Source organism: Phytophthora cinnamomi, assembly GCF_018691715.1.
Source record: "Phytophthora cinnamomi strain GKB4 chromosome Unknown Contig17, whole genome shotgun sequence".
Classification (NCBI taxonomy): domain Eukaryota; phylum Oomycota; class Peronosporomycetes; order Peronosporales; family Peronosporaceae; genus Phytophthora; species Phytophthora cinnamomi.
In genome coordinates, this window is record NW_027150950.1 from 1,684,097 (window position 1) to 1,707,337 (window position 23,241).

General features: G+C 51.3%; 1 protein-coding gene across 1 annotated transcript; it reads right to left on the minus strand.

Moving 5' to 3' along the window:
• Window positions 1–602: 602 nt before the first annotated feature.
• IUM83_04836 (Avirulence (Avh) protein) lies at window positions 603–4,812 on the minus strand (the record flags this gene model as incomplete). Its single annotated transcript, XM_067928935.1, has 2 exons — window positions 603–1,103; window positions 4,411–4,812. The coding sequence occupies 2 exons, from the start codon at window positions 4,810–4,812 to the stop codon at window positions 603–605; spliced, it is 903 nt and encodes a 300-aa protein (XP_067796025.1).
• Between the last annotated feature and the right edge of the window lie 18,429 nt (window positions 4,813–23,241).

Sequence of the window (23,241 nt, forward strand, 5' to 3'; positions counted from 1 at the left end):
ATTGAAAGGCAACAATTGGGCCGCCGGTGCGAAAACCTGAGCAACGATAAAATTCTCAATTGTAGTCTACAATAATCGTGAACTGCGTGGGCAATTAATGAAAACTAAAACCATTATTGATAGATGCAACGAGTAGTGGCGAGTTCTGCGAACATCTTGAATAGTTGCCGCTAAAGTGCACACATCAGCTAAATTCCAGCGTCGCGGTTCCGCGCTTAGCTCGAGCCGGAGAAGAGCTCATGGGACGTTCTTACCGATTGCATACTATTGGCAATCGGTTGGGAAGGATGCCAAAGAGCGCAGTTACGTGAGCGCACTGAAATAAGTAGCGTAGTTTTCCACGATGGCAGTTCTCGGGTCGTTCGTCGGCAACCCGTTCCGAAGCCCCAGGGATGCTGCTCGGGTCGTTGCTGGCAGCCATCCGTGCCATCATCGGGCCAAAAGGAAAGGGTGGGGATGTCGTTTACAAACTCGAAGTTGATATGGAAATGTTAAATCACTTTTCACAGGGGTGTATGCTGAAGTTATCAACTCTTACTCCTTCACAGGGGTGTATGCTGAAGTTATCAACTTTTACTCCTCGTTGCTAGGTGGAGATCGGATCAATGGGTTGGCAACAAAGCACCTAGTTCATCGGATGACACTCTCTTTCCCTCTTTAGCCGCTCTCTTATTCATGTCCGCAATAAAATAAGCGGCGTAGTTGTCCACGATTGGGTCGTCCGCGTTCCGAAGCCCCAACATACTTGGGATGCTGCGAGGGTCCTTGTTCTTGAGGATCCACGAACCAAATTGCGTCTCCTGCAAGTTCTTTCCGAGTGTCGCTAACTTCGGGTTCTCCGTGAGAGACTGAGACAGTTTGGCCTCCTCTGCTTCGGAGTCCGTGGTCTTCAGCAGAAAGACGTAAACTTCACCATCATGCCAACCATGGCCCCACTTCTTGGCTCGATACATCTTCACATACTTGAGCCATTGCAGAACAGTCGGGTTGTCTTCAAGCTTAACTCCGGCGTTTGCTAGGTGTAAAGAATTGAAAACCTGCTTCGGGTTCGTCCGATCCCTCAGCCAAACCTTGTTCGCGAGATTCTCAGCAGATGGACCGGCCTTCGACAAGAGCCCCGCGAGCGTTGACACTCCCGGAACACCACCTCTCTCCTCGTCGCTGATTCTCAAAGCCCTTTTGGGAATTCCTTGTCCGTAGCGAACAGTAGCTGGTCAGCCACAACAGATTTGTCGGGATGCGCTATTGCCGCAGCTTCTGCGTGGAGTGCTACAACTGCCAGCCATAGCACCACAAATTGGAAGCGCATTACTGTTGGCTGGCGTTTGTTTTGTGAAGGCTCGGTAGTGTCGTGTCTGCAGGGAAATCGATGACACGCTGGGGAGACGGCGAGGGTCCCAGAAGTTTAGCCGTAGTGTATTGCCAAAGGTAAACAGCAAAGTGAAGAGGACACGAGGTACAGTATTGTGCGTCAGTAAGGGACGGGTATACAATTAATAGCCTGTGATACTTAATAGGTCCGGTTCGCCGTCCAGGTGTAAATACCGCATAACAGAACTCATAGTTCGCAGATATATCATAATTCGCACCTCGGACTGACCAATCACAAATCGGCGACGTTATATATAATCCCTTAATTTTTACCTTTAACTGAAGGTTACAAATTCCATCGCTTCAAAACCAGTCAATTGCGGCTTCACAATTGGATTTCGCACCAATCCACCACCTTGCTTCACAGCCTTCAGCCACCAAACGTGCCTGCTAGCATGCCTCGTACCGGAAGGAAGCGAACCACGGGCAATGGCTCTAAACCTAAAGTGTACCAATGAGTGACCTAATTTTTGGGTGGTCTTTTTCTTGCAGGTACGAGCCTACGATTTCGACTCACCTTGGGTGCGAATTATGAGTTCTGTTATGCGGAATCAGGAACTGGGGACGAACAATTAATCAGGCTATACACCATACTGGTAGTCTATCAGTGGTAGATAACGCTTCATCTCACGATGAAACGGGTCGAATCCTCCACAATCTGCGAGTAGAGAAGTTGCCGCCAAACACCACGGGCAACGTGCAACCGATGGAACAAGACATTATCCATTGTATCAAGGGGCAAACTATCGCAGAAAATCCTTGCTACGGATCGCTTAGGCGAAGGAGTAGATCATCCATACAAAGTCGACCTCCTCACTTCTCTAATGTGGTACGAGACGGCTTGGAGTCAGGATAGTCCTGCGACGATACTACACTGTTGGAATCATTCGGAACTTGTCAGCAAACATGAAGTATATACCTCACTAATTCAATAAAAAATTATATACTTTCGGAATGGCGGGTGTTGGAGTACAGGATTATTTTCATAGACGAAACGGGATAATCCTGTATTTTTGCAAGATTTGTACAGGACGAATCCTGTAGGCTAAAGTCCTGCCTAACGAGATGAAACATATGGGTAAGATACCGAAGATATGAAAGGGTTGGGACCCTACTTGGCTGAAAGCGTTAGGGATTTGGAGACGACGTTAGCTCATTATCGAGAAGAAGTAAGCATATAGCATACACGATACGTTGTGAAGTTGTCGACAGGGACGAACATGATCATTACAGTCACTAGTTACCACCCAAGCAATGCTTATTTGATTCTCGTGCACCTACATTTCCTACGGACCTCTCACCTGAGTGCGAGGAAGATCGCTGCCCTCAGCAGAGTCGTCGATTGGTACCCTTATCTCGACGGACGTAGCATTGCTATTGTCCTTGGTTGGCATTTTCATGTCGACCAGCGTTTTGGTATTGGTGTCTGGCGCGTTGTCCGAATCGACAGCTATCTCGGAGCCATCACCATTGCTAGGTCGCGTTGCCTTCAGCTTGCTTTGATTTGCGATAGACAGATCGGGCAAGCTGGTTACCTGTCCGCGAGAAAAATGTCGCGACTTCCCGTGAGTATGTAGAAGAATAACTCAAAACGTCGACGTGTGAGTGATGCTGCTGTCATGTCAGTTGTTGCGTCTGGGACTGCATAGCGGATGAAACTCCACGACACGAAAATTCCACAGCTAAACTGGTCAAATTGGATCGGCGTATTCAACACCAACACAATGAATCCTTTGTCATTGAGCGCACGCAACAAAAGACTCTCGGCGATCTCCTTTAGCGCCATAAAATAACTGTTCAGACCGAGCGGGTCGTAGTAAAAGATACGCTTCAGTTCGGCGAGGACAATCAGACTGCACCAGTGAGCGTTGTCGAAGTTGACAGGAATCAATACACAAGGGTTACCATCATGTAGTACAGCCGACCGCACGGCTTCAGCTACGTGCTCATCGATATTGAGTTTTCGTAACTGCGTGTTTTGAAGAAATGCGAAGCGGTCGTGGCGTTGCTGACTGTATACCGCCGAAAAATGCTGATGGAAAGTCAGTCTGGAGACGCTCACATAGAGCACGGATGCAACCATCACTCAACCACGTCGGTGGCGTTGCACGGTACAGCATTGCGTAGTTATATTCCAACATGGAGTCGAGTCCTGGAATAGGTGAGTAGGGATACGTACAAACGATCTTTTCCGCTGCTTGGCGCACAACGTCATGCTGGTGCACTGGCATAGCAGGTAGTACGTCGTCGAGAAGCCACTTGTTAAACGCGAAGCCTAACGACACATTGGTTTTCAGATTTTCAATTCGTTTGAAGGCCTCGATTTGCGATCGAGAGTAGGTTCCATAATTCTTGATCATCACCACACTCAATTGCTGTCCCATGCTCGCTGTTGTCTCCGTTCTGGTCTTCTTCGTCGACGGAAATGGCACTCCCAGGAGAGTTTGACAATGGCAAGACCTTCATACAGGATTGAAGTAGATCTGCTGGCAGCAAATAGAACGCGTCCGTGTTTAGTACAGGATTTTTCATCTTCATGAACTTTGGCTTCTTGTACTCGGCGTTGGGTGTCTTCACTACTAGACCACTCAATCGGGACTGCACTTCAGTGAGAGACGGTTGTTCCTTGTCTAGAGCACAAAACAACCCTTTCAGAGTGTCTGCTTTAGCCGCCACACGCGCTGCTGAGACGGTGTTATACCAGGCACGACTATTGCGTTCGTCGATTTTTTCTTTTCGGCGCACTTTGCGAGGACGTCCTGATTTTCTTGTCTTTTTGTTGATCTGGATGTACACGGGCGAGGTTGACCTGCCGTCGCACGGGTCGACAGATCCTGTTGAGACGCTACAAACTTCATCACAGGACTCGCCAGCATTACGCTCTTCTTCCATCAATGCACAATGGTTGGGTAAGGTGGCATGCTCTTGTTTCACGTGAGCAATATCAGTTGTGGTTCCGTTCTGAGGTATGATCGACATCGCATGTGAGCTACATGAGCTTCCATCTGCATCGAGATTTTGATGGCTATTCTTTCGCACATGGCGCCACTGCATTAGCACGTAGTCCACCATGCGGTCGAACTCATCGTCGTCCGAAATGTCTGCGAGTTCGCTTGAAATGAGGCCCGTAGCCCGAACTGCCTCTCGGTATCTTTCCTGTGGGGTCCGCTGACGAGCTCGCTGCGTCGCGGCTGACTCGAAATCGGTGTATTCAAACTGATTCACCTCTGTCAGATCCACAGCGGGGACTGTCCATTCACCACCACAGATTTCTACGTCCTCGTTGGTGTTCTCCTCGTTCACATCCTCGTGTTTGTTGCTATCCCCGCGACCAGCAGAATTAACTCCTTCATCGGAACGGTTGTCGATGTTGCCGACTGCACCAACCCCACGCTCGGACCCGCCATCGCCGCCGGAAGCCGCGCCCTGTGGGCTGACCATCGCTGGCACGTTGGCGCGTGCTCGTGGGCACTCGCTTGCGTAGTTAGTGTGTGCTGGTGTCCGGTGGGTGCTGCTGCGCACAGCAAACCGTGAACTGCGTCTTGTGCCGCTCATTGTGCAAGTGAAGAGGTGCTAGCAGACGTCCCCTCGTCGGCTTGGTGCGCGCGAAACGACTGGCTGACAGGCGCAGCGGCGGTTGCTTGGGACGGCGGCGGCGATTGCTTGGAGCAGCGGCGGCGGTTGCTTGGTGGGGTGGAGGCGCTGCTTAGTGATTTGACCCGGGGAGCGGCGAGCAGCGGCTGCCAAATGGAAAGCCGTGTGTGTGGGCTCGGGTTGAAGACACAAGAAAGTTTTTTTTTTCTTACGTCCTGTTTGCGTTCGGTTGAAAATCCTGTTTGAATTCTGTACTACCAAAAGGGATAGGTTTATAGGAATCCTGTACTCCAACGGTGGCGTTTCGGAATGTATATAAATCAGGCGTCCCTTATTGACGCACAATACTGTACTCCTAGTGCTGCGGTTCCTTCTAACTGGTGACGCCGCAGCTACTGTAATCGAAGTTGTTGTTAGCTAGTCATCAAGTTTGTCGTTACGGTGCATAGGATTTCTGGCTGGTCATCAGCTTTACGTTATACACTCCTGGCCAAATTAATCCGGCCACCCACACTTTGAAGCGTAACTCACTCAGTTTTTACGATCTGGCGCTGTGCTTTGGGTATGTTGTTCCTGACGTAAGTATTAGTACGGGGTTGTGCTACCAACGCAGTTTTTGTGGTTTGAGAGGTAGCTCCTATCCAATAAACCGATTTGGCAAAGTGGTCTAAACTTCCGGCCACTATCGCCATAGTTAAACCAATACAAATGTACTGAAATGATTGTACTCGTAATGTGTTTTACCTCCCTTCATCTCAATCACTTCGATGCAGCGTCACGGCATCGACTCAACCAACTTCACTAGCGTCGCATGATCGATGCAAATCCACTCAGCTAAGATAGCAGTAGTTACTTCACCAACATTCAAGTACTGCCGTCCATTTGGGTAGACGTTCCGGGTCTACAACGCCCATTGATTTTCTATAGGATTCAGGTCGGGTGAGCGGGCAGGCCACTTGAGCAAGTTGATCTCCTGCTCCTCGAAAAACTCCATGGGCTCCTTAGACGTATGGATCGATGCGTTGTCTTGTTGGTAGACAAAGTCTGCACCGTAGTTTAGATGGGCGTAGGGCAACCAAAACTCTGATACCGAGTAGACGTAGTGTGCTGAAGCGTGTTGCTGCTAGAGCGCTCGACCGCGTCGCGTTATTGCCTTACAGTCCTTGCAATGGCTCTTATTGAGAGCCCGCCTTCCCTCAGCCCGCAGATACGCCCTCTCTCCTCGTCGCTTAGACACGCTAGTATGCCCAGTAATAACTGCGAATGGAGACTATTCGGATAAGCTAACAGCAACGACGCTATCGTCCATCAATTCCGTGGTTGGACAGCAACGCAGCTGCATAGCTACACTCATTTCAGTACGTTTGTCTTGATTTAACTATGGCAATAGTGGCCGGAAGTTTAGACCACTTTGACAAATCTGTTTATTGTAGAGGAGCTACACCTCAAACCACAAAAACTGCGTTGGTAGCACAAACCCCGCACTAATACATACACCAGGAACAACATACCCGAAGCACAGCGCCAGATCGTAAAAATTGAGTGAGTTACACTTCAAAGCGTGGGTGGCCGGATTAATTTGGCCAGGAGTGTACACACGATTTATTGTCGCTGTAGTGGGTCTAACTTGACCCACTACTTTTGCTTACACGTTGCGCTACGTGTATGAGGAAGCGTAAGTACTTAGTAATTACTTAGGTTAATTATATTTGAATACACAAGTATAATATAAATCAGATAAGACTCTAAGTGACTTAGATTAGGTAAAATGAGAACTGTATTGTTTGTAAATTGATCTTCCTCCTAAATCTGCTAAAACTGTTTATCATCTATGAAAGGGATTGACAGCGGCTGGCTGTCAGAGCCCCGCTAATATGCACGTCTCTAATTGGTAGAAAGATGCTGCTTTCTACCAATAGGATCTTTGGGTAGGCGTGGACCACTCATTGTGGTGGCCCACTTCAATGTATCCATTGGTGTGACTTACACCAAGGTGAGGAAGTATCTAAAACTTTTAACAGATATCCTATCTGTTAAATTCACAAGTGGCTTGTAGCCACTTGTACGTGTAACCCCGTTACACCATTTCCCACCCCCTTAAGGTTAGACGCGCGGGGTCTCCGCACGTCAATCTTCGGAATTGACCATTCGTCAATTCTCAGCGTTTGGAGAAGAAATCCGCGCTCATTCAACGATGAGCGCGCCCCAGAAGAAGAACCCGAAGGCGGTGGAGAGTCATCTCTCCATCGATGACTACTTTGAGCGCCAGAAGGCGAAGTGTGGCGACGTCATCGACTTCGACGACGACGATGAAGACATGGAGGACGAGAAGGACTCGTCCTCAAAGCGCAGAGACTCAGTGTCGAGCGAATCGCTCGACCCCCACGCTAAGAACATTCGCCCGCATGAAGGGGACGAATCGGACCCTTCGAGTTCGAAGCGTTCGCGAACTGAGAGTGATACCCAACTCGCTTCCGCTGGGGCTCTCAGTTCTCCGCGCGCTGCTGCTGCAGCGCGTGATGTTAAAGCTCAAGGCTCTCCGCGCGCTGCGCCTTCAGCGCGCGATCCGTGGATGCTGTCCGCGTCCGAGATCACGGACCGGTATGGGAACTCGGTACCTCCGAATGAGGTGCCGCTGTACGTATGCAGCGCCATCAAAGATGACGCTGTGGCTGCCGAGCTGCACTTTGATGCGTTTCCGCATCAAAGGCGCGATTATTACATCGGACTCTTCCATGAGCTCCGATGGTTTCAAAGCAAGAAGACATCTTCTCGCAGCAAAGTGCCCGTGTGGCAGGCACTTAGTCAAAGTTGGAATGCTTTTGTTGAAAACTTCAACAAGAAACCGAGTGCTTACCGTGATCGGATAAAGCAAGCGCGTGATCGCTTCGAGACGTACTCGAAGCGTGGAAAGTTGAAGCAACTCCACGTTGCTGCGGAGGAGGCTAATGGGAGGAGGCTAATGTGCCGTGCGCTGTGCCCGAGGGCTTTCAGTGCACGAAGTGCTTCCCAGGCGCGGTCCGCTTGAGCGACCGCGACTTGAACGGGTTCACGTCATTCCGTGTGCCCGAGAGTCTCAAAGAGCTCCGTGCTAAATTCTTAGCACGTGAGGGTTCGGGCGCTAGCGATGATCGCAGCGCTCGTATTACTTCCGCTGCACCAGCGCGTACTGCTCCTCGTACGTCCTCACCATTTCCGGAACGTCCTCCAGCAAGATGTTCCGCGGCTCCCATGTATCTTGATGGGGAGGAAATCCTCTCCAACGAATACGAAAACGAGCCCCTTGAGGATTCGTTTTCGGGATACTATGGTCAACAATCCGATCAACAATCCAGCGGGTTGAGCCGCGGGCGTCACAGATCGGCGGTGGCGGGGGTGGGAACACGCCCCGGGTATGATCAGCCCCGGACTGATCCGTACACGTCTCTCCACGACCGGGTGACCGCCGTGGAGCGTCTGCAGGGGGCTGAATTCGCCGCCCTGAAGCAGGAGCTGGCGAACCAGAAGGCCCAAGTCGCGGCGGTCTCGCAGACCGCCTCGAACATCCAGGTCGAGCTGGGGACCCAGATGAAGGGGTTGCTCCAGCGCGTCCGCGCGCTGGAGGAGAGACTGCTCGTCGCCGAGGCCAAGTCCTCCGCTTCTGCCTCGGCTCCTGCTGAGGCTTCGGGTCAGCCGAGCTAGATGGCTCGTGCTGCAGGTATGGCTTCAGACGTCCGACGTAAAAGGTCGGATGGAGGCGCATGCTAGACGGTATGTCTAGTGTGTATGCGTTGCCGTGCCGTGCCAACACAGTGAACGGCCCGATGAAGCGCGGAGCAAGCTTGCTTGCTCCGAAATCCGAAACTGCATGTCTAGGCAGGTTTTGTGTAGCTAACAAAACTAATGAACCAACTTTAAATTCATTTGTGTTGCCTCTGCCCGCATTGTCTGCGTTCAGCTTCTGTTGATCAACAGAAGCTGCTATTGTGTCTTGGACAAACCGAATTACGGCTTGTCTTTTGGTGATGAAACTGATTGCATCCGAGCTGAAGTCATTCAGCTCGTTCTCCGCTAGAGGCCCGGTCTCTGCGTGGTTCTTCGCGGTGTCTGCGCCCTGCGCAGACCCGTGGTCTTTGTCCTTCTTGTTGGAGGAATCTGCGCCCTGCGCAGACTCACATGGTTTGTTCATTGTTGCAGCTGACACTGTGCAAGTGTCAGCAGTTTTCTGCGGCTGCTGTATTGCAGTCGTAGATCCTCCCCCACTTAATGTGGGAGCCATCACTCCGAGTAAACTCGGTAGACGTGGATGCCGCATGGCATTCACGTAGAACGGTGTATGCCTGGTCGAGGCATGCACCGAGTTGTTGATGGCAAATTCCGCCATCGACAAACACTCGCTCCAGTATTGGAACGAGTGAGCGTAGCTCTTCAACATATCGACGAGCACGCGATTCACGCGCTCGGTTTGACCGTCCGTCTGCGGATGATCCGCAGTCGACATTGAAAGCTGGCTCCCAAGAAGTGTAAACACTTCTTGCCACAGGTGCGCTGTGAAGCGCGGGTCTCTGTCCGACACGATGTCGGACGGCATGCCATGGTGTTTGAATACCATGTCGACGAGCAGACGGGCCGTCTGCTTCGCGGTCACCTCTGCTGGCACCGCAGCAAGATGGTACATCTTGCTGAAGCGGTCGACGAAGACCACAACACCGGTGTTCCCTCCGCTGTCCGCGGGAAGACCAACGATGAAGTCCAAAGACATGGACTTCCAGCACTCCGACGGAGTCGGTAGTGATTGTAATGGAGCCTGCGCGAATGGCGCAGGCTTTACGCGTTGGCATACCTCGCAAGCACGGATGTACTTGCGCACCCACTTATACTAGTGGTGCCAGTAGAAGTCGCGCGTGAGAAGGACGTATGTCTTCTCACGTCCGAGGTGTCCCGCAGTCGGGGCATCATGATATTCGTACATGATCCTGAGTCGCAGGTCATGATCGTTCGGCACGACAACGCGATCCGCATTGTCGTCGACTGAATTGTAAAGCAGTAATCCGTCGTGCACTCGAAAGCGGTGTGCACGCGCTCGAAGGTGCTTGGGCAGCTTCTGACGGGACCTGTCAGAAGGCGCTGTGCCACAGGCCAGCAAGAGTTTCGCGTCCGCGGCCTTCACATCGTCCAACAGAGACGATGTGGATTTGCTTGATCGCATGGCGTCAATGGCATTGACGTCAGCAGCTTCTGCGTAGTCCAGCCGACGTGATAACGCGTCGGCCACTTCATTCAATCTTCCGGGTTTGTATTCGACCCGGAAGTTATACTCCGCAAAGAATGAGAGCCATCTCGCCATTCTCTGTGAAATGTGTGGTGACTTCACTGCGGTGCGCAGTGATGCATGACCACAAGTGGTCTACTTCCAAGCAAATACACTCGGAACTTTGCGAGTGCATATTTCATGGCAAGGAGTTCCTTGTCATGTACCGGATAGTTGCGCTCAGCTGGCTTCAGCTGACGAGATTGGTAGTAGACGACACGATCACGGCCCTCGTGATCGTGCTGCATTAACGCGCATCCGATCGCGAAATCGGATGCGTCACACACTACGTGAAATGGGCGATCTTGGTCAGCAACTGCCACGATCGGTGCCTCAGTCAAGCCCTGCTTGACTGCATCGAATGCTTTCTGGCAATCGGTTGTCCAATTCCACACAGCTTCCTTCTTAAGAAGCTCTGACAGCGGGCGGATCTTGCCCGCGTAATCCTCCACGTACTTGCACAAGTACGTGGCCAAGGAACTGCCTCAGTTCCTTGACACTTGAAGGCGTTGGCCATTCATTGATCACTCTGACCTTTTCCGGGTCAGGGCGAACGCCATTCTTTCCGACGAGACACCCGAGGACGGGTATCTCGCTCGCTGCGAAGATACACTTCTTCAGGTTCGCGTAGAGCTTATGCTTTCGCATAAGCTCAAGTAGCTTCCGGAGATGCACCCTGTGCATCTCTACGTCGGTTTTCCCACAGCCCGGCTGTGGATGAATACATCATCGAAATAGCTCGGCGCGAAGTCGCGCACCGAGCGCAACAAGTGCGTTACGCATCTGTTAAAAGTCGCAGGAGCGTCCTTAAGTCCCTGCGGCATTACTAGCCATTCCCAGAGCATGCCGCTTGGCGTGCTCACTGCCGTGAGGGGATATCCCTCTCACGCATTAGGATTTGGTAGAATCCATCTCGCAAGTCAAGAGCACTGTAAACGGTGCTCCCGGCCATCGAATCGATGATAACATCTTTTCGCGGTATCGGCGTCTGCGCCGGTACCGTCGCATCGTTCAGCTTGTTGTGCGCATGAACGATGCGCTATCCGCCCTGTGGCTTTTGACACAGAACGTCGGAGCACTGTGCGGGGACTTTGATTCCCGCACTTGTCCAGTTTTTGCGACGACTTTCAAAGAAGTCGTCGATCGCTTTTACTTTGCTCTCGCGGCAGTGGCCACTGCCGCGTGACGCAGTACTTCGTGCCCGACACGAGATCAATCTCGTGCTGAATGCCCTTATCCTGCGGAAGCTCCGCAGGAATCTCTTCCGGGGAGTACGTCTTTGTACTCCCTCAACAGTTCCTCGTAATAGGGACTCGACTTTAACGAGTCCCAACCTTGTTCCTCGAAGCGCTCTCGCTTCGTCTTCGCACTGAGTGTCTTCACTCTCAGTGGTACTTCTCCATGAAGAGCTGCCTCAGCTCTTCGCTCTCGCCTCTCCGTTCTTTCGCTGTTCGAAAGAACGCAGACTCTGCTCGATGCGTCCATCGTGCAAGTCGCGCGTGAAGCGCTTCCAGCTCATGGCTGGAAGCGAAGTCAACTCCGACGCCGTCGTCGGAGGCCTAGCGAGTCCCATGTCACGATACTGGAATCCAGTATCGGTGCGCGTCAAGACGCTTAGCGTCTCGACGTCCGGCGTCACCGCCCCAGTCTGCCCAGCAGACTGTTCTTGTTGCGTCTCGGTCCCGGACCGAGACTTGCGCAGCGTTCTCCGCATGCGCCGTCTTCTTGTTGTGCGGAGCCGGGCTCCGCACAGTTGTTGTTTTGGTCCAGGCCCGGCCGTGGACTGTTGTTCGCCGGCGGACTCTGTCCGCGGGCGCGCGGTATCAAGCCCGGCTTGACCGCATTTTCCTTCGTGCAGCCCGGCTGCACGGTAATGTGTCCCTTCGCCGGCAGACCCTGTCTGCGGGCGCGTGATATCAAGCCCGGCTGCACGACAGCATGCAAATTGCGTCAGTGCGGTACATTTGCAACCGTCCGCACTGTTTGCAGCGTCAACGCCCGGAGTTGACACGCCTTCGTCACCTCGACGCCATTCATTGGCGGAGCCCCTCATGACCGAGGGTGCGTCGGCTCCCGGAGCCGACGCGCCGTTGTCGACCTGACCTCTTCGGGTCAGGGACTGTCCCTACACGCTTGAACGTGGGTGTTGGTTCCCGGAACCAACACATCTTTTTTTTCCGACGTCGGCAGCATTGCCGACGCGTTTACTTGTGCGCGCCCTCGCGCACTCCTTGGGCACTCCGGGACAGCAGCATAAAGCGCTGTCTCGACTGGTGAGCCGCGCGCACCTGCTGGTGCGTGCGCTGCGGTAACAGGGCCATCGCTCTCCGTTCCGCTGTCGCGTCCGAAGCGCACGAGCGTGCGCTTCTTCCAGTCTATCACGGATCATGCCGTGTAAAGCCACGGCATGCCCATTACTACGTCGAACTTATCGTCCAGGTCCAGGACGATAAAGTGTTCGACAAACACTCGTTGTTTGTACGAGAAGCGCACGTTCACGACGCGCTTCTCGGTTTTTACGATGGCACCTGTTGCCAATCGTACCTCCAGAAGACTTCGAGGTGTATCTACCTCCTCGAAGTCAAGTCTCGGCAGGCTTCGTAGTCGAGCAACGTTGTTCGACGCGCCTGAATCCACCAAAGCTCGAAGAGAGTCACTCGCTCTCTTCGAGTAAACCTTCAAGATGACTAGGTTTGGCCTGTCATCTTGTTTCTTGCAGTGAGAGCTGGTCTCACTGGGGGCAGTGAGAGCTGGTCTCACTGGGGGCTGCAGTCCTCAGTGTCGCGTGCCCGATGTCGGCACGCGCGACTGCATTACCAGTAGGGCGCCCCGCGCCTACTGGATGTTCGCGTTTTTTGTTGGTCCGCGGCGATACCTAGCATCGCCACGACGGCCACCTCCAGGGGGCATGGGAGCTGTGCACTCCCGTGCAAAGTGACCGATCCTTCCGGAACGGAAGCATCGCACGTTGCCTCCCTGCTGCTGGTAACCAGCAGTTGTTGCGTTCGAGAGGTCCATTGGTTCTGGACCTCCCGTCCTCGCTACCGGGCGCGGTTGCGGCCTCGGTACGTTTACATTTACATAAACTCTTCTTGCATAGCAAGGGTGATTGCAGCTTCGAGAGTACTCGGGTACTCTCGGAAGAGATAGGTCTTCACGGGCCCATCTCTAAGTCCTTTCATGAACGTGACGACCTTGGTCGCCTCGTCAATCGGGTTAGTCACGATATTTGATACCAAATATCGTGCGCGCTGCGCGTAAGCATGGACGTCATGCTTACCCTGCTGAAGGTCGAGGAACTCCGCCCTCGACCGGAACTCGTTTTGCGGGGGCTCAAACGCTTGTTTGAGCTCCTCTTTGAACACTGCGTACGTGCTGAAGCACGTAGGATCGGAGAGTCGGCGTCCATACGCCCAACTCCTTGCGCGTCCGCCAAGACAGGACATGGCGAACGCGACCTTCGACAGCGGGTCGACGATGCGTCGAGCCGCTATGGCTGTGTCGAGCTCGACAAGCCATCGGAGGAGAGGCTCGCCCTCTCTTCCCACGTAATTGCTTACGCTCAACTTTAATGGTTGAGCACGCGGTGTCGTCCCTGACGACGCCGTCACTGAGGAAGCAGCGTCACGCTGCTCCTTCATGATGAACCCCAGAGCAACACCATGTTGCTCCGTCTGCGATAGCGTACGCAGCATCGTGGCTATCGCCGCTTCTCCAATGACTGTTGACAGTCGTTGGAGGGCCTCCCACTCTGGGTCAGACAGGTGGGGGCAGTCAGCGCGTGCAACATGCGTTGCAGGCTGTTGGAGCTCTCCATGGGCACCTCCGTGCTCATGTGGTTCTCGGCTCCGCGTTCGTACACCTCGTACGGACGTCAAGCAGTCGGTCGTTGGACGGACTACAAAGTGCTACCAGGTGTAGTGGGTCTAACTTGACTCACTACTTTAGCTTACACGTTGCGCAACGTGTATGAGGAAGCGTAAGTACTTAGTAATTACTTAGGTTAATTATATTTGAATACACAAATATAAGTTAACTTAGACAAGACTCCAAGTACTCTAGTTTAAGGTAAAATGAGAACTGTATTGCTTGTAAATTGATCTTCCTCTAAAATCTGCTAAAAAATGTTTATCATCTATGAAAGGGTTGGCAGCGGCTGGCTGTCAGAGCCCCGCTAATATGCATGTCTCTGATTGGTAGAAAGATGCTGCTTTCTACCAATAGGATCTTTGGGTATGTGTGGACCACTCACTGTGGTGGTCCACTTCAATGTATCCATTGGTGTGTCTTACACCAAGGTGAGGAAGTATTCAAAACTTTTAACAGATAACCTATCTGTTAAATTCACAAGTGGCTTGCAGCCACTTGTGCGTGTAACCCCGTTACACCAACGGCTGAATCAACCGATCAAATGTAAATCTGAATGCGCCTTCCTCTTCATCGCCTTCACTGGCGCCAACGGCGTCTGCACTAATTTCGAGGACACGAACGAGATTTGGGTCCGAAGTTCGTTCGAATTGCACCCAGGATACTTCTGCCATAGTTATCGCCGCTTGCACAAGGTTGGTGGTCGGATTGGTATATAATCGGGCTTCGCTGGTTGCAAAGGCGTTATAGACTCTGGCGGAAGTCACAAAGCATAAGAAGTAACCGTCTCGTATGATGACGGCACCGCTGCAAAAGCAATTTAATGGCGCCATTAAGGATCTCACACGGATTATTAGTAGATGTGTATCCTGCGGTGTGATATGCCTGCCAACGCCAATAACGCCCTTTCAGCCATTGTGACTCGAAGTACTCGGAGACGTCTGTCAGATGCGAGATTGCCTCCATTTCACCAACTCACGTTCTCGACACAGCTTGAAGTCTTGAAACTGATAGAAATGTGCATGTCGACGATCGAGGACATGCTAACATCCTAGTTTTGATGGGTAGATGCTGAACTCGCTTCCGTACATTTTATAATACATGGAAGAAACACATGAGCTTTTTCGCGTCTGCAAACGCCGAAACAGATTCAACCCCCACAAATCGCGCGTCATCTGCGTCTCCCATGACTGCATCCACTTAGAGAGAAACACCGCGTACTTCACGTACAAAACCCGCAAAGCTACGAAAACGTTCAGTGTATTCGTGTGTGGTCCGCCAGCTGACAACGGAAAAGGCTCCAACTTGATAGGCTCTAGCTTTGTCAGTGAATCCACATGTAACTACAGGGTAGCCGATGTCACTTAATTTAAAAGTGGCGTCTGCGTGAAACTGGCACTTCAACCCGGAATTTGCAAACTGCAGGCACCCATCAATCATCGCTAACATTGTAATGCCAATAATGAAAGAATCTTCATCTGATCCCAGTCCTACGTACGCGTATTTTTTCGCTGTCTAAGCTTGCGTCAAACGAAAATGCAGTTTCTGCTTTCATGTCGGACCGATAACAGCGAAAGCGAACAAGATCTTGCACAGCTTTGAGTGACTTCTTTGTGCCTTGGTCTCGACGAATACGCTTCAAAGCGCTTTGAACCTGCTTCAGACTTGGCCAACCACAGCTTGTTACTGGAATCTGCGTCTGCTTATTCAAATTAACCAAGATGAGTCTCGGGGGAATACCTATCTCATCTTGTTGAGCCAGAAATCTCTTCATTGGCGTCGTGACGCGGACAGGGTGGTTCGTACTGCACGGGACAATACCACGTCTGTGACCATGCTCGTTCACCCAAGACGTCCAGGTATCTCTGGCCGTACATATGAATACGTTCCAGACAACGGAGCAAACCCCTCATTCGCTACAGGACTTGCTGGTACACGTAAGGCGTCTCTCAACCATATCATGAAGACCATCACATACCGGGCAAACGTCAAAGCCGCGCTTAAGGGTCACGGCTGAGCAGCGCATTGCATCGTCTCGAAAGGCACCATAGCTGTCCTCCGAGGTTTGAGCTGAAACTTGACGCCATGGCTCCATGGCTTAGTGTTTGTTCTTATGCGAGGCTGCTGGTTTGGGGATATACTACGTACAGTCGTTGGTTCAAGGTGATCCTCCAAAAATACAGTGGTGTATGAGTACGCTCAGATATCAGCAAGAATTATCACTAGTTATAGTTCACCCATGCACAATTGCGCCGATCTGCCTGTACATACAGACACCACTCGCATGTTACGTAGCCATTCTACATGGCATGTATGACACAGGACCATCCGGTTTGGAATGCCCCCAAGTCTGTATGTTGTCTGGCAAGTCTGTATCTTTTGACTCCCTCGTCTTCCACAAAACTTGGCGTTTTCTACACCACAGCTGTTCTTTGCGATCTCATCCAAAAACACGAGTTACTCCGCAAACGATTAAATTGGCAGTAGTTTGCACGGTACACTTCAATTTCGGCAGGAACAGCCTCTCGAGCTGCTCTGGAGAGCACGTGCACTTCGACAGCGGCTAGAACTTCCGGAAGCCAACGTGTGGTCGTCTGTCTTGGATTGTCCTCATTGACTACGCCCTTCTTGAGAAAAAGATCGTACCAGAGGCGAAGGGTTGGCTGCTTTGGCCAAATAACTCCGAAACATACGCACTTGTGACATCATAGACGTGCATCAGTGCCACAACTCGCCAATCAAAGTCGTAGTTGTAGATCATAGTGAGGTGGATTTGAGGTAGGGTGTGAAGGAAGACTGTGAGAGCTGGAGTGAGATAAGTACGAGGTGGGGCAGATTCGCTGGGCTTGAACGCCATTCACTTATACCGCTGAAAAGCGGCAAAAGTAGAAGGTGTTCTTTAAAATTGAGCTTAACTGCTGAAATGACCTACCCCCTGACCTCATTATTGTTTTTTCTCCTCGCTAAATCGAAGTGCTTCGCTATTCTGGATGTCCTATCTCGGGATAAATGGCCTCCGTATTGCCAAAATCATTTAGAAATTCAAGTCATGTTGCTATGCTGACCCATCCAGTTGAGTTTAAAATAAAATACATGCTCTTAAGCATACCTCTAAGCAACGATAATACCTGTGAAAAACGATTTATCTGTCTATTCAAGCGACATCCGTCGGAGGTTTCTCTCGAACAACATACAGTTGGAGTGTTGAAGTTAGGCTGTCACAGTCACTCTTCTGTTTTCATAAAGCTTCCGGTATAACGTTTTCCCCGCATGCGAAAATGGCACGCATACAAAACCCAAGTCAAATGCCCGAAATGCAGTAATTCACTGTGAAACATCGTGCGGTTTGCACGAAGTATTAACACATCTGTCCGACTGATAGAAACCATCGAATGCATTGAGGATTATACTGATCCCCACTATACTACTTGCAGTAAGCGTAAGACAAAAAGGCTGAAAGAGAAGAATCTAAGAGAAGAACGGCTCAGTTGAGAATACACGCTGGACCAACAAGGTGGCTTTTGCCGCCCAGCTGATTGTTGTCGTTGCTTCCATCTCTGTGTGACCAGCACCAAGGAGGCCACTCCGCGTCAGGTTATGAGCCCAAGGCTCATGCGAGGGAAGCACAACAACTAAGACATCATGGCGGAGCAGAAGAAGGTACCCAAGGAAGCACGTGAAGAGAAGAGGACGATCCCACCGTTTGACGGCAAAGACTACGAAGTCTGGCACGAGCGAGTGAAGCTCAAGCTCGAGAGGAAGAAGCTGTGGAAGTACTGCAAGAGGACCTGCCCGAACCGGACGAGAGCAAGGAGGAGGAGGCACACGCGACATAGACGAGTGAGATGTCCCACGCGAAGGAAATCATCTACGATGCCATGACAAATAACATAATGAAGACTGTGAAGTATGAACCCACTCCATTTCGAGTCATGGAGCGCCTGAAAAAGAGATTTAGGGGCAAGACGTACTTGAAGTACGCTGAGGAGAGAGCCAAGCTCAGTCGTCTCCGTCTCACCTCCAACGGTAACGTACCCGATCACTTGAGTGAAATGCGGCGGCTAATGGAAATTATTGCTGCTGTCGGGCGTCCCGTCGATGAATACGTGAAACCGGCTCTACTTATTGGATCGCTGCCGCGAGAATACGACCATGTTGTACAAACATATCTTGCCAGCCACAAGCCTCAAAATCCTGACGATCCGCCCAACTATGAACAACTTGAACTCGCATTGGAGATGGCTTTCGACCATCGCCAAAGTCGTAAAGCAGAAGGCACCAAAGACAATGAAAGTGACGAAAAAGCGTTCTTTGCTGGTGGAGGACGCGGCCGTGGACGAGGTCGCGGTCGTAGTGGTGGTCATGGCGGCAACCGAGGTGGAGGATCAGGTCGTGGTTTTGGTGGTCGTGGTTTTGGTGGTCGCGTCAAACAAGGTGGAGGTCGCGGTAGTGGACGTGGCCAAGCAAACAGTGGACAGCAACAGAGTGGTGGCTGTTTTCATTGTCATGACGCAGCACACCATGTGCTTGATTGCCCTTTTCTAGGTAAGCGACCTCCAGCCGAAGATCGTAGCGGTACACAAGCACAGAAGCGCGTTAAGTTGAGTGGCGAAAAGAGTGTTAAGGTTGTGGAAAAGGGTAACTACGCTAATGAAAGTGATGATAGCGCGTACGTTATTCTTCAAGTGATGAAAATGGAAAAGGCGGTCGCAGACAAAGCCCATGATAACTGGTACCTGGACTCCGGGGCATCGAGTCATATCTCGAACCAGCTGACTGATTTTGTGGAGTTCACGCCGTTAAGTGCCCGGGTTCGAGTTGGAGGAAAGAATTCGCTGAGTGTAGAAGGTATTGGCACTGTAGTCAAAGAGATAAAGACCTCTGGTGGGAGGTGCTCGCTGACATTGCGGGGAGTACGCTATGCTCCTGAGCTTCAGTGCAATCTCTACTCAGTGCGACGGCAATTGAACCAATCTCTGCCTGAACGTGATCGTGTGAAGGTGCACTTTGATGAGGCAGATCGCGCAGATGTTATCCTACACTCTGGCGCGACTACCGCTCAAGTTGATGATACTAATCTATATCGCTTGAAGTTGGAGAGACCACGAGAGGTAACCATGGTGGCGCAACCAATCCAAGTGAGTAGTTTGGAGATGTGGCATGCGAGATTGGGGCACCCTGGTAAGCTGCATTCAATGCACTGTTCAGCCACGATCAGTGGCCGTTGCCGCATGTGAATTTGCGTATCCCGATCGGTTTCAATTGCGAGACCTGTGTGAAAGGAAAATTAACGAGGAAAAGTATGAAAAAACCTCGTTCACATACTCGTGAGTGGTTGATAGGTGAAAAAGTTCACGTGGACGCTTGGGGACCGTATGCAGAGCGGTCGTTCGGGGGTAAACGGTACTTTGCCGTGTTTGTAGATGATGCGAGCCGATATGTCACAGTGTATCTACTCGAGCATCGTTCGGAAGTGTACCAAAAGTTTGAGGAGTACTATGAGCGTGTCAAGACGCAGCAGCACGTTCGAATGAAAGCATTGAGATCAGACAATGCAAAGGAGTTCAAGAAGCTGCAAAGTGTATGCGAGTCGAAGAATGGCATGGAATTTGACAGCAGTATCAAGCATACTCCGGAGCAAAATGGTGTCGCGGAGAGAATGGTCCGCACCATTACAGAGCGAATGCGATGCATGATCGTTCACTTCGACCTGCCAGAGGCGATGTGGGCTGAGGCAGCGATTACAGCTGCACACTACGTGAATATTATGCCCAGCTCTGTGCGAGGCATGGAAGTTCCATACGCTGTATGGCACCGCCAGACTCCTGCGTACGAGAAGTTGCGGACGTTCGGCTGCGCTGTCCTGTCGTATGTAGACAAGGTTGAACGACGGAAGATGCAGGCGAAGGCACGGGAGGCGGTCTTCGTTGGGTATTCGCGAGAGAAGCGAGGCTATGGCTTACTCGATAGCAAGACCAACAAGGCCTTTTACAGCCATACGGTTGTGTTCTACGAAAATAAAGCTGGTCGATTGTGCACAAACGCGGCTTCACCACCAAGTTTGGCCTCTACAACCGAATATGTTGGAGTTGATAGCTCAGCGGAGGATGATATTGAGCCGATGCTGGATGAAATGCATGCGGGAACAAATGATGAGGACAGCTACAGTAATGGAGAAGGTTGTTGGCCTGGTGGGGCCAGAGACTCCAGCGATGGAGGTGATTATCGGTCTGGTGGGGCTGATGACATTCCAAGTGGGGCAGTCGAACGAGTTGTCCGGGCAGGTGGGGCCAGTGGGGCCAGTGGGGCCAACAAGCGAAATCCCAGTAGTGATGCCGAAGAACCTCGGCCAAAGAGAGTGCGATTTGCGGCATCTGAAAGCGGTCGTTCTAGCATGGTGGCAGAACGAGATGAAGAACGTAGAGTGCGCTCTGCGACGCCTGAACATGGTCGTTCTAGCACGGTGGCAGAACGAAATGAGGAATGTGTCAATGGACATGAGGCAGACCACCCGCAAGGTGAGTGTGTGCCAGGAAATTCTACACGAGGGCGAAAAAGAAACCATAGCGGTAGGCGACGCAAGCCACCGGCTACTGACGAGATGGAATCATTACCAGAGAGTCACGAAGTTGAAGGAAGCAAATCATCGGCTACTGAGCGGGATTCGGAAAGGCAAGTATCGAGTGATGCTGCAAGTCCGGAACGTCTGCCAACGTCCACTTGTACAGCGTTACGCGAGTACAAAGCCTCGAAAGGTACTCATCCTAAGAACCCTCCAGTGACGCGGAGTGGTCGGATGAGTAAGCCGCCAACGTGGTTCGGTGACTATGTCTACATTGCCTACGAAAACACAAATCCAGATGATGATGTGAACCCGTTGCCTGCTGGATGGAGGAAAGCACGAGCTGAGTTGCAGCGTGCTATGGCTAACGAGTTAATCCTGGCATGGTGGGAGGATTATTGCTGCATGGCTACTGATGAACTCACAGAGCCAGACACATTTGGTGAGGCTATGGAAAGTGAACACTCCATGCACTGGAAACATGCAGCCGATGATGAGTATGATGCATTGATGAAGAATGATACCTGGGAGTTCCTCGTGAGAACCACATGAAAGTGCTGCAGAATCGCTGGGTCTTTCGCGTTAAATATCTCGCGAACGGAGAGGTCGAGAGATTCAAAGCGAGGCTCGTAATCAAGGGCTTCATGCAAATTTATGACATCGACTACCTAGAAGTGTACTCGCCTGTTGTAAGGCTGGAGACACTGCGAATTCTTTTGACACTTGCTTCTGTCTGGGATTATGAAGTGCATCAGATGGATGTTACTACTGCTTTCTTGAATGGAGCGATAGACGTGGAGGTCTATTTGGAGCAGCCCGAAGGCTATAAAGTGAAAGGTAAAGAAGACTGGGTGTGTCGATTGAAGAAAAGCCTTTACGGCTTAAAACAAGCACCGCGGGTGTGGTTTCAATTGATCAAGTCGTTCTTGGAGGAGCAGGGCTTCACGATGCTGCAGTCGGAGGCCTGCGTGGCTGTTAAAGTAATTGATGGACAGTTGATCTTTATCCCTCTCTATGTAGATGATTTGATTCTGTTTGCTCCATCGATGGAACGCATCAACAAGATGAAGAAGATGTTCCAGGATCGGTTCGCGATGAAGGATCTTGGAGAACTACATTATATTCTTGGTTGGGAGATCACCCGCAACCGGGCAGAAAGGACAATGTTCATTGGCCAGAGGAAGTATGCTGAGTCCGTTCTAAAGCGCTTCAATATGCAGAATTGCAACGGTTGCAAGACGCCTAGCACGGCAGATTTGAAGTTGAGCAACGCTATGAGTCCCACGGAAAATGACGAACGAAAATTAATGAGATCGAAGCCATATCGTGCAGTGGTCGGCAGTTTGATGTACCTAATGCTTGGTACCCGACCCGACTTGGCCTACCTAGTGAGAGAGTGCAGCCAGTTCCTGGAGAACCCGGGTTTATGCACTGGAGAGCTGTCAAGCGTGGTTTGCGCTACCTGAAAGAGACAGTGGACTGGGGGATCCAGCTTGGTGGATTAGTGTGGTCAGATCAAAAGCTGGATGATCACCTACGAGCATATGCAGATGCTGACTTCGCTAACCGAGTTGACGACCGAAAGTCTGTTGCAGGCTATGTGACTCAGTTTTGTGGGAGCATCATTTCGTGGAGCAGCCAAATTGAGAAGACTGTCGCGCTGCACACGACGGAAGCGGAATACATGGCTCTAAGTCTACTGGTGCAGGAAGTGGTGCACTTGCGCCAAATGCTGAAAGAGCTGCAAGTGCAGCAACAGCAACCAGCACAAATCTTTGTGGACAATGAAAGCGCAAAGAAGCTTGCCAGCAACCCTGTATTTCATTCTCGGACCAAGCACATTGATGTGCGACACCACTTTGTACGTGAGCGTATCGATTTGAAAGAAATCGATGTGCTTCGAGTATCAGGAGTGGATAACGTGGCCGATGCGTTTACCAAGCCATTAGCGCGGCCTGCATTTGAAAAACACAGGGCTGCAATGGGGTTATTACCGAGGGCAAGATGTGGAGCTGCAAGTTAATGGGAATCCGTAGGTGGGGCTGTTGAGGATTATACTGATCCCCATTATACTACTTGCAGTAGGCGTAAGACAAAAAGGTTGAAAGAGAAGAATCTAAGAGAAGAACGGCTCAGTTGAGAATACACGCTGGACCAACAAGGTGGCTTTTGCCGCCCAGCTGATTGTTGTCGTTGCTTCCATCTCTGCGTGACCAGCACCAAGGAGGCCACTCCGCTTCAGAATGCATTGACTCAAGTAGAACTTTGAACTCTTAACTCCCTAGCTAATACCTTCCATGGCAACTGGTCCATCCTCCGTTCACCTTCCTTTCCCGAAGAAGACGACCATGGCGTCTGATTTCTTACTTGGCGAATAACAGGTCTGCTGAATCGGGAGAGCTATGCGTTCTGCGGATTTCCTCTTGAGTGAGAGGACGTCCAACGACTCTCATTAGCCGTTGAAACTCCGCAAGACGAATTTTCATTGCTCTTGTAGCCATGTCATGCTTGTTTAGTAACCGCAGAGGCCGTCGTCCTACACACCAGCGCTGCCAGA